The sequence below is a fragment of the Hoplias malabaricus genome, chromosome Y (assembly GCF_029633855.1).
Source record: "Hoplias malabaricus isolate fHopMal1 chromosome Y, fHopMal1.hap1, whole genome shotgun sequence".
NCBI lineage: Eukaryota > Metazoa > Chordata > Actinopteri > Characiformes > Erythrinidae > Hoplias > Hoplias malabaricus.
Genome location: NC_089820.1, coordinates 72479482 through 72494490, shown reverse-complemented (window position 1 = coordinate 72494490; position 15009 = coordinate 72479482). Strand labels below are relative to the sequence as shown.

The 15009-nt window shown below is 39.9% G+C and overlaps 1 protein-coding gene and 1 long non-coding RNA gene across 2 annotated transcripts; both read left to right on the top strand.

Moving 5' to 3' along the window:
* Positions 1–329: 329 nt before the first annotated feature.
* On the top strand, positions 330–1516 carry LOC136677754 (uncharacterized). Its single transcript, XR_010796422.1, has 3 exons — positions 330–521; positions 653–730; positions 1355–1516. It is a non-coding gene; the product is annotated as an uncharacterized lncRNA (long non-coding RNA).
* Positions 1517–7651: 6135 nt separating this feature from the next.
* Positions 7652–13230, top strand: LOC136678135 (alpha-amylase-like). The gene is made up of 10 exons (XM_066656014.1): positions 7652–7819; positions 8403–8549; positions 8647–8844; positions 8941–9171; positions 9601–9734; positions 10226–10348; positions 11439–11538; positions 11623–11744; positions 11830–11955; positions 13041–13230. Exons 1-10 carry the CDS (start codon positions 7652–7654, stop codon positions 13228–13230), a joined length of 1539 nt encoding a protein of 512 aa, XP_066512111.1.
* The last annotated feature ends 1779 nt before the right edge of the window (positions 13231–15009 follow it).

The following is a 15009-nucleotide window of genomic DNA, read 5'->3' as shown; positions in this document are numbered from 1 at the left end:
GCTGGCTGATTTTCTCCTGAACCGGTAATGATTTCTGAAAAAAATATAGAAGTACAAACACCTATGAATAGATTAAAAGGAGTAAATGCCATAGGTTGTGTGTTTTATATAAAGAAAGTGAGGTGTAGCCAGGTGAAAGAAAGAAAGAAAAAAAAAATAAAATAAAAAATAAATAAATAAACGAAACCATACTTAGATAAGACAAATATTGGGAATATATAAATATTTATTTTACTTTTAATTGCTACATCGGCAGGGTTTCAGATGTTGTATTATAACTAATTTGCATTTGCTCATTTCGTTTGGCTCCGCGTGGGTGGTGCCTGGGGTTCAGCAGACAATCGGGAGCTGTTCAGGTGACGTTCAGCCTATCGGTTGGAGGTGTGGCGAAGTGCGTAGTTTTTTCCCGGTTTTTACTTTCTGGACCTCGGTCACGAGAATGAGGGCAGCTTCATGCTAAACAGAAGAAAGAAGAAAAAAACCCCGAGAAAAGTCGGCGTTACACCACGGCACGGAAAAGAGTAGGTGAACTTTCCTATTAGGAGTCAGAAGCCGAGTAATTGAATAACGACAACGCGTTGTATCAGATAAAAGAGTGCTTGTTAACATTTATCGTTATCACCCATGCTAATGCTAATTTGGTGTATCATAGGCTAATTACTTACCTTCCAATTTCGGGGCCGCTTCAAGCCGAGGACGGCGGGCGCAGTTTTGAAATACGGACGCAACGGTGAGAAACATGTCTCTTTTTGATGCCCTGGTGCTAAATTTATCTTACGTCTAGTGTGCTATCAAAAGCTGGGGTATTTCTAAAGTCTGTGAATGCACAGAAGTGAGTAATTGTGCAAAGTTTGGAACATGTATATTGTATTTGATATAAAATAATAATGTATAAGAGGAATGGTTTTATTTTCTGTTGCCAATTTAAGAAAAGAAAGGGAATAATAATGATTTGATAATTCATATGATGAGTGTAAAACTATATTCTATTGTACTTGTAACTGCAGAAATTCATTAATTCCAATTGTGAATTTAAGGAATTAAGAGGGTAACTTTTGGTGCAGTCTTCTTCACACTAGTAGGCCTATAGTGTATGAGGAGTAATTAAGCACACTTCTTTGATACCTCTGGAAGCAACTCAAAATGTTAAGTATCTCACTGTGAGTAACATTGAAACATTTCATATGAGTGGAAATCCATATTTTTGAATGTTGTACAACTGAAACTGAAGATTTGAGATCTGATAAGATTTGATATATATGTATGAAGTTGGGTGTAGTATGTAGAAATTAGACATTTAAACTTTTATTGATGCATCTGAGACTAGAAATAATAGATATGACCTTGTTTATAGGTCAGGTTTTTTGAGAGGATGGGAACATTCAAGAATCAGGACGTGATTCCGAATGCATTAGATGGCGAGCCAGGAACATTGAAGAAAAGACACGGACAAGGAGATACCTACGTACCCACTCATACACTCATACATCCTCAAGACACTCAGACGAACATTTAATATCAGGTGCACCTGTAAAAAAATTCTCAGGTCTGAGGGATCCCAAACAGACACTTTATTTTATTTTGTGTGTGCACACTTTTGTTTATTGTAGACATTTGGGCTTTTGGTTATTGATTATTCTGTGAAACAGTATTTTTGGTTAATTGAAAAATACAAGAGAGGTTAATCAATATTCATTCCCTTGTCTGATTCTTTATTGCTGCTCAACACACCGGCTCCTAAAGAATTTGGTGTCTTCTGGTTCGAGTCATAGATTGTTACCGGTCCAACTCGTTATCATACTGTAACTTACTATTATATTATTGATAATTGGTTACAGAGGCATAACAACTTTTGAAGGACATAACAACTGTTAGGATATGTGAGGAGTTTGGTGTGTTCTCCCCGTGTCCACATAGGTTTCCTCTGGGTGCTCCGGTTTCCTCCCACAGTCCAAAAAGCACATTGGTTGGTGGATTGGCGACTCAAAATTGTCCCAAATGTAAGTGTGTGAGTGTGTGTGTTGCCCTGTGAAAGACTGGTGCCCCCTCCAGGGTGTATTCATGCCTTGCACCCAATGATTCCAGGCTCTGGACCCACTGTGACCCTGAACTGGATAAGCTGTTACAGATAATGAATGAATGAATAAATGAATAGTGTAAACACCATTGTTTGTTTGTTTTAAAGAAATTGGTGCAGATTCATGTGTGTTTCTCCATAGTGTGTGTGTGTGTGTGTTTCACAAATTAAGGAATAAGAATTGTGTTTGAAACTCCTCGCATAATTCACCTATTTGAGGTTGAGCAGAGAAACCAAGCATGGTAATATAACCGTCCAGATAAGCAGGTAGGTAGGTAGATGTTTTAGTGACATGATGTGCACTTGGTCGTGTGTTTTAAACAGATAAAATAGGAAATATGTGTTTCAAAATGAATTTTTATCATTTAAATTTTATAAATCCTAGCGCTAGCTATAGCTTCGCATAGCTGTTTAAGGTGGAAATAAGTACTCAATAGGAAGCTAGATAACAAAGCAAATAAGACTCAAATAGACTCTTAAGGTGGAACTAAATGCTTGAATACAAAAATTGTGAATAATTAGTTGAATAATACAATTGGTTTGTGTGATTTAAATGGATAAAGTGGAATAACAGTTGCTTCAAAAAGTTTCAAAAGCTAGAGGGCTAGTTTCAGCTCTTATGGTGGAACAGAATTCAACAACCTGGTGCCAATAAGACTCATACACATGTAAGGTGGAATGAAATGTTTGACTACGAAAATTGTGGTTAAGATCTGCCTCCTAAATGACGTTTATGGTGGAAGGGAAAATGAATAATTAACACCAGACTTGTCTAGTCAAAAATATTTCAGGTTGATTTGGACAGTAAAGGCTTGTAAATGCAGGGAAATGGCAGCCGCATGTTCACTTTTTTTGCGTAGATAAATATTTTAGTGAAATGTTGTTGATTATGACACAATCTTCTTAGCTATTATGTCCCAAGTTCTTAAACTCATCTCTTGCTTGTTCGTTCAGTTTTCCTCAATCTGGCAACATCTGGGGAGGAGGGGGAGAAGGCAGACAGCCCTCGCCACTGTTTTTAAACTGTATTACAGTTCCGATTTTAAACGCTTGGTGTCAGTATTACAGATTGCTCCTTTAAGTAAGTTTTTCTTTGGACAGTGTTGTAAATGTCACCACAAAGTGTAGATATGTGAAGTCCATGGAAAAAATCCCTAGGACAATAAAAATGATCATGTATTATTTTAACTTAATCTGCAGACCCTGTTTAATTACTTATCTGAGAGTGGCAGAGTGTAAAATGGGGCGTGTCTCTGTGTAAACACTCCAGATTAAAGGCTCTGACCTTCTGGACAGGGGTCAGGCTGAGGTCAGTGGGTTATGTAACTAGGCTGCAGTTGTTTGAAGGCATCATCACACACACCTCAACATATTTTAAAATACGGAACACACTTCTTAAAAACTTTAAAACACACACTGTCATAATCCAACTGTAAAAAGAATGACACTTTCTCTATGAGTAAGTCAGAATCACATTATTGATTTATCATATATGAACATTCATTCATTCATTGCCTGTAACCACTTGTCCAGTTCAGGGTCGTAGTGGGTCCGGAGCCTACCCTGAATCATTGGGTGCAAGACAGGAACACACCTTAGAGGGGGTGATATATACACTCACACATTTGCTCACACACTCACACCTATGTACACTTTTGAGTCTGCAATTCACCTGCCAACGTATGATTTTGGACTCTGGGAGGAAACCGGAGGAAACCTACATGGACACGGGGAGAACACACCAAGCACCTCACAGACAGTCATCCAGAGCAGGACTTGAACCCTCAACACCAGGTCCCTGGAGCTGTGTAAAAGTGACACTACTAGCCGTGCCACCACGCCTCCCCAAAATATGAACATATTGTTGCTGACATCATCAACAGTGTCCACTGTTTGTTTACAGAAAAATAAACGTCTCCAGAGTTTTAGCTGACTGCTCAGGTCTGATCTCTGGTTTTCTCTGCTCTCTCTGTTCTGGAGACATTATGAGCATTTCTTTAAAAACAGTGGTTTTATTTGAATTATATATTCACGTTTTATTTCTATATTTAAACATTATTTATATTGCCGTTCCAAAGTCCTGTCTATACTTAATAATGTAGAATTGCTAAAAGTTCACTGGTCTTTAAATTGGTGTAACTGCATTATTAAGCTATTATTATAATATAAGGGGCATAAAATGTTATAAAAATGACAATATTATTGTTTATCACAATTATTCTGGGGCAATTTATCGACCACAAAAAAAAAAGGCTTTCGTGACAGGGTACATGTTCTCTTGTTCCAGTATGTTAATGCCTGTTTACTTATATTCACTGAGATAAGATAACACTGCCATGTGCAGAGTGGGGCCCCCCAGGGGACTGTATTAGCACCATACCTGTTCAACATCTACACCTCCAACTCCAGATACAACTCCAGCACATACCATCTGCAGAAATTCTCAGATGACACTGCCATCGTGGGGTGTATCAGGAACGGACATGAAGCTGAATACAGTGTGGTGGAGCTGGTGTCAAACTTTGTCAACTGGTGTGAGCTGATCCATCTGCAGCTCAACCTCAGTAAGACAAAGGAGATGGTGGTGGACTTCAGGAAATGTTTCTTTACCAGTCACCATCGATGGAATGGAAGTGGAGGTGGTTGGTGGAGGATAGTGCTATAGTCTATGCTGTTGTGTACTGGGGCAACAGCATCAACCAAATTGCACTGAACAAATTGGACAAACTAATTAAGAAGGCTGGCTCTGTTGTTGGAGTCAAACTGGACACTCTGGAGGTGGTGACAGAAAATCAGACACTTAACAAGTTCCTTGCCATTATGGACAATACTTCACACCCCAAACAGAGGTGGACAAACAGAGAAGCACATTCGGTGGAAGACTGATACAGCTGTGCTATGCTATGGAGTGGTGTTATGAGATCGTTTCTTCCCACTGCAATAAGGCTTTACAACAGTCTCCTTACTGCAGGGATACTACAGATCTCCTACTGTCTGAACTGTGCTGTACTACACATACTGTTACATGTCCAGTCCATACTATAGTCATTTATAATATAATGATGCACTCATTGTCACTGCATGATTATTCTGCTCTCTGGACTGGCCATTTATGTCTCTGTGGCTCCTAGTACTAAGAATATATTTACTGAAAACTTCACTGACTCTGAATACCATTAGGGCAATAATAACTTTGCTGCTGTATATAGACATTTTTTTTCACTTGTGTTGTAATATATCTTATCACTTATGTTTCTTAGTGCAATACCTGCTGAGGCTGCTTTTGAGTCATATACAAAAACTCAAATGTATATAGACCCTCTCCAATTTGAATATATTAAGGTTCATAGCACTGTTGTACCACACTTATTTTTACCCATCTAACCCACTTCTATGTCTCTGTACTGTTTATTTTTATTTCTTTCTGTATGTCTTCTCTTGTGCCCTATGTACAGTACTGTGACACTACAATTTCCCCTCAGGATCAGTAAAGTGTTATCCTGTCTTATCCTATCTATTATAATCTGTAAAAACATTTAATTTAACAAATATTTACCAGGGTTTGTTTTTGTTGTAGGACCTGGCAACCTGCTGTGTATTCGTATTGCCACATACAGCAGAATTTGTGGCCATTCGTGATGGGTCCAGCTAGTGATGGAGTGCACGTGGGATTGTGTGTGTGTGTGTGTGTGTTGATATTGTGATATCAATATCAATGTCGCAGGTGTGAGTTCCCATCATGGACTGTAGTCGTGTTGTTAATTCTGAAAGGCTCTTATGTCACTTAAGAGCACAGATCAGTACCCACAGAAAAGAAACACAAGAAAATATTTATTTTATATCCCTATAGTATCTCCTTGATATCTCAGTAATTTCTCAATATCTTTGCAGGTCCTCTTTAATGTCTCTGTAATGTCTCCTGGTTGACAATGAGCTCAGATGGAGAGACACTGGAGACTAATTTGTGTCTCCAGCTGTTCAGAAGTTTCTCCTGAGGGAGAGTCCAGGAATTTCCCCTGTGTCTCCCCTTCAGTTTGAGTGGAAACCCCAATGACGTATCACACAAAGCTGACACAAATGAAAACAAAAAAATTAAAAAGGAGAATGGTCCTTAATATCTCTGTAGTATCTCTAAGACAACAAAGAGATAAGAAGGAAAGACAAAGACTGTGGCATAAGGTGAACTAAACCTTACTCTCTCCTTTATCTCTCCCTTGTCTCATGTCTCCTTTTTCCTTTCTACCTAAGGAATTTTAAGGGAATCATTAAGGGCATCGTCTCCTGAGCCATTACAGGGCAATGATTGCGCAATAATATTTTCCTCTGGGGAGTTTATTTTTGGAGTAATTGCTATTCTAAAATCTCAGTGTGGCCTTGTTTGGAGGAAATCCACAGCCTAAAATGTTTAAAATAAAAATAAATATCTAGTGGAACATTAGGACCTTATCATCAGAGTGAGATCATAAGTCCAGAATGTGCCTCTCTGAGAGGATCCGGAGCTTGACGTCTCCACCCTAAACAATCCGCCCAAGTTCATACACATTCACTCACATGTAAAAATTGGGAAGTATCTTTGATGCTTCATTTTCTCTCCATTCTTCTGAAAACCTGCTCTAAAAAAATTGATTACAATAAATATATGGTGCTTTTCCACTGCATGGGATCATTTTGACTCGCTTTTAGCTGGTTGCTTTTCGCTAGACATTTTCATTGGCCATCGATCCAAGGAGAAGTTGAGCCTCTTCAAAACCCCTTGAGGTAATGTTACAAGCTGCCGTTGTGAGTCAGATAAAAACAAATATGAAAGCTGCTTTAACTCCAGAGATTTTAATTGAGGCGAGTTTGTGCTGTAGCTTATTTTGTGGTGACTGACAGGTCTCTTTGGCCAATCAGTGTTCGGCAGGATTAAATCACGATTTAGTACCTACTTGGCCCAGTTGGAACCATAAGCGAGCAGGGACTATAAAAGAACCCAGTTCCAGGAACCAGGACCAGATTTGGCCTGTGGAAATGCAAAAGAGTCAAGTCCAGACATGTATTGCAGTGGAAAAGTACTATTAGACAGTATCCAAAATCTACTTCTATAAAGAGAAACTAGAAATTCAATCTCTAAAATAAACTCATCTAAACTATAAAGAACATTTGTGGATTAGTATTCTCCTCCAAGCAGCTAGAACTTAGAGCTAGTAGTTAGTTTCTGTGGGACATATTGTGTGGAAAGGGCAGACGTAGAGAGCAGGTGGTTTTGGAAATTATTATAAAGTAGCAATATAGAATAAAAGAATTACAGTTATAAAAGAACATTACAAAATGAATGTGTAAAAAGCAAAAAAAACAAACCTTTGATACCACTGCAGAGGCTCCAGAATGAAAGCCCTTTCCCGCTGCCCCCTGCTGAAGGCTGTGGTGTTTCCATGTGAGAAAGATGTGGAGATGCACAGGTGTTTTTTGGACATAGTTTTGGGTGAAAGATTAACTCCTGAGTGAGAGGACATCCTGTTTTGGCTCTGAGACAGAACCACACTGAATATAAACTGGAGCTGAGGGGGAGCTCTACTTCTGAACCTAAGGAAGATGAAGCTTCTCGTGTTGGCAATGCTGCTTGGGCTGAGCTTAGCTCAGTTTAGTCCTCATATGAAACATGGGAGAACATCCCTGGTTCACCTGTTTGAATGGCGCTGGGCTGATATCGCAGAGGAGTGCGAGAGGTACCTGGCACCCAACGGATATGGAGGAGTTCAGGTGCGTAGCGAGTACATTTTACATACCAGCTCTGGTCTAGTATGACTGGACTCTAGCAGAGTTATTAACTCACCTGCACAACTTTATAACAGGGTTAATGTGTGACAAGTTCTCATTGAAATACAAATAAACTTGTAAATTCAAATATGATTTAAGAAAATGTTCGCTCCTTGCGCCCAGTGATTCCAGGTAGGGTCCAGACCCACCGCAAACCTGAACTGGATAAGTGGGTACAGACAATGAATAATTTAAAAAAATGTTTTATTCAAATAGAAAATTCAAAAACGAGATCTCCTTAATGTCTCTATAGTGTCTCCTACACATCATCCCCATCAAGCCCATTTGAAAAGACAAAAAAAAATTTAAGTGAGCATAAGTCTACTGCAGCTCCAATCTCACTACAACACAAGAAAATAAGACAGGATAAGATTGAGGTTTTAATTTCAGGAGACTTAGCAAAAGTCTCCTTTGTCTTTCTATCTGATCTCATTGTAGTTTTGATTTTACTTTCCTCTGCGAGAGTTTAAGAGAGTTTCTTGAGTTACACATGAGATGTATTTGAGCTATCCGGTTCCTCTGGCAGATCTCTCCTCCAAGTGAGAGCATTGTGATCACTAACCCATGGCATCCTTGGTGGCAAAGATATCAACCAATCAGCTACAATCTGTGCTCCAGGTCAGGAACTGAGAATGAGCTGAGGGACATGATCACCAGATGCAACAACGTTGGGGTAAAGTCCAGATATTCTTGTCTCAAATAAGTCTCAAAGACTCTTCAGCTTTGGCTCAAATCAGAAGAGATCTACATCTCGGAGATTGTTTGTGCAGGTGAACATCTACGTAGATGCTGTGATCAACCACATGTGTGGAGCCGGAGGTGGAGAGGGTAAACACTCCAGCTGTGGAACTTACTTCAATGCCAACACCAAGGACTTCCCCTCTGTTCCTTACTCGGACTGGGACTTCAACGATGGCAAATGCCACACCAGCAGCGGAGACATTGAGAACTACCATGACATCAATCAGGTAAAGTTCTCAACATGTTCTCTTCTATCTCAACCTGTGTCTGGGTCTTTGACATCTACTCAAATTTCCTAATTTCCTAAATGTGTTAACTGCCAGGTGAGAAACTGTCGTCTGGTTAGTCTTCTGGACCTGGCTTTGGAGAAGGACTATGTCCGCAGTAAAGTGATCGAATACATGAACAAACTCATCGACATGGGAGTGGCCGGATTTAGAGTGGATGCCTGCAAACACATGTGGCCTGGAGATCTCAGCATCATTTACGGGAGTCTCAATAATCTCAACACCAAGTGGTTCTCCGGAGGATCCAGACCCTTCATCTTCCAAGAGGTTTGAACATGTGTTCTGGGCAAAGGCTTAGATGGTCTCTTTGTTAGGGACATTAAAAACACTTCCCTATGCACCCAAACTCCTTTGGTCTTAAACAGAGTGGCTCTGAGAAGTCTGTGGGGAGATTTGTGCTTGGAACAACACAAATCAGGAAAGACTTAGCTTTGGATTTGCTTCAGTCAGATAGAGAAATTTTACTTTAAGATGTTCTGTAACCTGCATAATTCCAAATATACTTAAACATGTTTTATATTTCTTACACCAAGTGCATTGAACAGGCATGTTGATCAGCTCTCACCTCCCTTCAGAAAGTCCCTGCCCCTTTCAGTCATTGTTTGGAACAATTCTTTTCATTTAAAATATTGGTAGGGACATTTACAAACCTACGGTATAGGATATAAAATCTCCTCAACTGAAAACTTGTTTCAGGTCATTGATCTCGGTGGTGAGCCCATCACATCTTCTGAATACACTGGACTGGGACGAGTGACTGAGTTCAAGTACGGCGCCAAGCTGGGCAAAGTTATGCGTAGATGGGATGGTGAGAAGCTGTGCTACCTCAGGTACATCATTTTCAAGAGATTCAAGAGGCTTTTTATTGTCATTTTAACTATAGTTACAGTGAAATAAGACACAGTTCCTCTGAGAGAGTGGTGCAACACAGAACATGAGTACTGAGAATATGCTGGACTGAGATTTCACAAGCTGAGAAGATACTTGCAAATAGCAGTTAGAACAGACTAAAACAAGCACAGTTCACACTCATTCAGTGTTAAACTTCCATGGTGAAAAATATATATAGGAATATACCAGTCTTCCCTCAGCTGAGGGCATAACATCTGTGGTTTGGGTTAGTCCGAAGGTCTGATGCTGGTGGATGTGAGTGATTCCTGTTCCCATGTACTTGTTTACAAAAAGAACACAAAAAATTGCAAATAGTAAACAAAAATAACTATTTTATCAGACCCGCATTGAGCGCTATGTGTTAATGCCCTCATTTTATGAAAGAGTCGTTTTCCATCATTCATCTAACCAGTTGGTCTCTCTGTTCCAGAAACTGGGGTGAGGGCTGGGCTATGATGCCCTCCGATAAAGCCTTGGTGTTTGTTGACAACCACGATAATCAAAGAGGACATGGAGCTGGAGGAGCATCAATCGTCACCTTCTGGGATTCCAGGTACAAGGCATCTTTCAAAATAACTACTTAAACAACATTCTCAAAGATATCAGTGATAGTTTGTTTCTTTTGCCTTTTTGTTAGAATGTTACGCAACTTGATAAATACTGATGGGTATGTGTGTATTAAATGTGTAATGTCTGTGGTTTGTGTGTTTTAAACTAAGTAAATGAGGATTGAGAACTCGCATAGTCAAAAACTAAAATAAGAGGCTGGAAAACGCCAATATTCACTTTGAAAAACTGACCAATTTAAGGTGGGAATGAACCTTTTAATATGAATAACTAGCAAATACCTGCTTCCTAATATGACATTTAAGGTGAAATGGAAAAATTGAGAAGGAAATCTGGGATGGAGGTCAATGCAGCACTCAGAGTAAATTTAGTCACAGCGGTCAGACCAGCGGCTCTCTGTGCTTCCAGGTGTGATGCTTCTAGTGTTAAGATGGAAATGAAAATTCAAATATGAATACTGGTAAATACCAATTTCACAACTTGATGTAGTTTTGAGAGCCACACAATGCCGCACCCACCACCTCCAGTGTCCTCCCTTCTTCTCTTCCAGAGAAGTGAGTGAGTGAGTGAGTGAGTGAGTGAGTGAGTGAGTGAGTGAGAGTGTGTGTGTGTGTGTGTGTGTGTGTGAGTGAGTGATGAGGTGGGGAGGGGGCATGGCACATTGCGGAGCCACAGAACATCATCCCAAATCTTTTGAATTTGCCCTTCTCCCAACTTGTCTCCAGGCATTGTCCATACTAGCAACAATAAACTTTGGCAGTTCATTCAGCAGTAAAAACAGCACTAGCTTGTTCTCCTTTTTCTCCTCACTGTCTCCTCCCTCTACTTCTGTCTTTTCTCTCCATCCAATGCAGAGCCAGTTCCACCTCCACGTCACTGCAGCGCTCTGTCAACTTTATCACTCACTGAGTTTAGAGTCCAGTTTGTGTGTTTATCACTGTGGGTGTGATCCATATCGGATCCGCTGTCTCACCAAAAGTTCTAATACAAAGTAGACAAAGGTGACTTCTACCTTGTTGTCATGGAAAATAAGTTGAATAACAAGTTATGGTATTTTACACCTCTGTTTTTTCAAGGCTTTATAAGATGGCTGTTGGTCTGATGTTGGCTCATCCCTATGGAGTCACCAGAGTGATGTCCAGTTTCCGATGGGACCGCTACTTTGTTGACGGAAAGGTAGATGATCTGAAACGACGTTTGAGCAAGTGGGTCACATAGTTAGTAAGCTCTGTTCTGTAATCACCATTTTCACTCTCTCAGGACAAGAATGACTGGATGGGACCCCCCAGCTATGGAAACGGAACAACCAAACCCGTGCCCATCAACCCAGATACGACCTGTGGAGACAGCTGGGTGTGTGAACACAGGTGGCGCCAGATCAGGTGAGTTCTCTCTGTTCCACACAGCTCTATATCAGTGATTTCACTAGAAACTTAGAGATAACTCCCTGACACACATTCTCCATAGGAACATGGTGATTTTCCGTAACGTGGTGGATGGACAGCCGTTATCCAACTGGTGGGACAACGGCAGTAACCAGATAGCGTTCGGCCGTGGGAGCCGTGGCTTCATCGTCATCAACAACGACGACTGGTGAGGAAAATCACTCCAATCCTGGATGAACTCAGACTAAAAGCCCATTGACTCTGAATATGATTATATTGCACAAAAAATATTTTTTTGTTATTTTTAACGTAGGGGACACTTCACACCAAGTCAGATGTGTTTATTATTATTTTTTTTTATTATCTCTAAACACTCTGAGATGGCAGGAAGGCACTGGAAGAGGAAGGAGAAATGGATTCTTTGAGAAGTAGCGATGATGAAGTTATTATTTTACATTAAAAACTGTAACTAAACAACATACACACTGAATTCACCCCAGTCTACGGAAAAACACAGGGAGCACCTCATTCAGGATCTAACACTGTATACGGAGCTGTTCTGGAGGTGTTTCCAAATGTCCGTGGGGAGTTTGAGGCTCTGCTTTTGCATGTGGCTCCTCTCATTAAAAAAAAAGCTTATATTTTCTTTAACCTCTGCACTTTTATAGTCAGTGTGTTGCTTGTTCTTTAAGGTTTTTAGTTCTGCTACAAGACAAGCTGTTCTATCGCCAACTTGATGCTCATTTGTTTGGTCTGTAATGATGACAAGAGAGCTCTAAATGGCCACTTCATTTGAATGCATCCACCTCTTCTTCTTCTTCTTTCGGCTGCTTCCTGCCATCAGGGATTTGCCACAATCCACACCATTGATCTGGCACAGTTTTTACTGTGTTTTTTACCGTTGATCTGGCACCATTTTTACCGTTTATCACACACTCAAACCTATGGATAATCTTCCTAGTCGCCAATCCACCTACCAATGTGTGTTTTTGTTCTGTGGGAGAAAACCAGAACACCTGGACGAAACCCACGTGGACATGGGGAGAACACACTAAACTCCTTGATTTGAATACATTCACACACCACAGAATACATAGCAGGCTCTAATTGAAATATCAATGCAGTGTCACAGTCCGTCGGTTTCAGACTCAGTGTGAAATACAAAATTCAAATTTGACGTGGAAGTTTTTTGTCTGTAAAAATCAGAAAAGTGTGTGAACAGGACTTTAAACCATTTTTAGTGAGTGTGGCTTGTGTTTTGTGAACTGCTCTTTGGTCTTTGGTTGATTCCAGGATTCTGGACGACACTCTAAACACCGGCCTGCCTGGAGGAACCTACTGTGATGTGATTTCTGGACAGAAGGAGGGAAGCAGATGCACCGGGAAGCAGGTGACTGTTGAGTCAGATGGACGAGCGTATTTCAAAATCAGCAACTCTGAAGAAGACCCATTTATCAGCATCCATGCCGAATCCAAACTCTAGAATATTATAGGAATAAATGTATGACCTGCACTTCCAGACTCGTCTGTGTTATTCATGACCCCTTTTCAGACACTGCCTGAATGGTACTGACCCTGACCCCCAATTTACAACACCTGAGAGAATGGTATTTCAAAAAAACTATTAATCTGAGCTGTTAGAGTTTATTTGCTCAAAACAAAAAAGAAAACCCAAATATCATAATAAACCCAACCCCATTATTTCAGTGAATGTGATCCTGTGTGTGAATGTGTTAGTCTAACCCTTTCCACATCTCTCCTTGTGACAGTCCAGTATTATTTGATGTTATCATCCAATCCCTAGTTTTAGTGGTTAATAAATACATCATTATATTAAATTAAGTGTGCTGTTGAACAAATCCATACGAAAAAAGAACATCTGTTTTTTACACTCGCTCACAACACAGCTACTACTTTTTAGAACAAAATCCTTTTACTGTATTTATGGTTTTGGAGATGAATTATTTGAATTATTATGAATTATCTTAAGTGCACAGTACTGTATATTGAGCATTAACAGATATTTGTATACTTTTATCCAGTATATAAACAACAGTTTACTAGCATGTCCAGCTAGGGAACACGTATTGTAATAATGTAAGCATAACAATGATAATATGCAATTATTTACAACGTACAACGAAATGTGACTTCCGCATTTAACCCATCCATGGCAGTTAACACACACACACTAGTCACAAGATGCTGTGAACAGACACCCAGAGGGCACCTCAAGGGCACCTCAGCCATGGATTGAGGGAAGAGGAAGTGCTGTTCCTTCACTCTCACCATCCACAACTTTCCTGCCGGTCTTGTGGGAATCGAACCAACAACCTTTCAGTCCTAAGCCTGGTCCTAAGGACTGGTACCTTTCTTTCTTTAGAACAGTGGTTCTATCATTCCCCACCTCAGAAGAAGGGGAATTTCTATGCCCCACCTGCCCCATATCGACCCAACAAAATGTTATTAAAATACACATGCATATTTACAGTAATTTACTGAAGTATCATCAACTTCTATCTCTAAATCAGTAGCTTCAGTTTCTCACTTTTTAATCTTTGTAAAAATGAGCAAGGGCATAGGAGTGAGTTTTAATATTAGATATAGGCTGATTCCTATGTAGATAAGACTGTAAAATAAATCATTTATAATGATGTGGAACAGCATTTGATTAACATTAATGTTAGAGAGTGAGGCTGTATTCCAAACAACATACTACACTACAGAAAGCACTGCTAAGGGTGGTATATATATTCTCATACTATTCAGTGCAGCAGTGTGCAGTTGGGGACATGGCCAGAGACTAACGTTAACTTGCTGCATGTTTAGAGCGCTTTCTCACAACCTGAACAGAGCTAATATTAACAGTTATATACAAACTGCTTTCATAATTGTAATTAGCCGTCATTGTTATATGTTGTGCTCTCGTTACAGACCTCAAACCCAGAGCTGGTAAAAATGAACTTGATAAAACCAGACTCTGACGGTGAATCGGAGGTCAGTGAAGCTGATGAATGGAGCTGATGATATTTGAACAGAAGTTAATGAAGGTTTAAATCGGACCAACCTTGTTTGACTCGCTGCCAAAACATGTTAATCTCAGTGGCACATTTTCAAAATAAAGTGTGCAAAAAAAAGTACTCCATGAAATATATATTTTTTGTCCCCCAACCCCACTGCCCTCTGCATCAGTGACTGCAATGAGCCTGTTTTGCTGTAAAGATGGTTACATCTTTTCAAAAACAAAGTTGCAAATGTTATT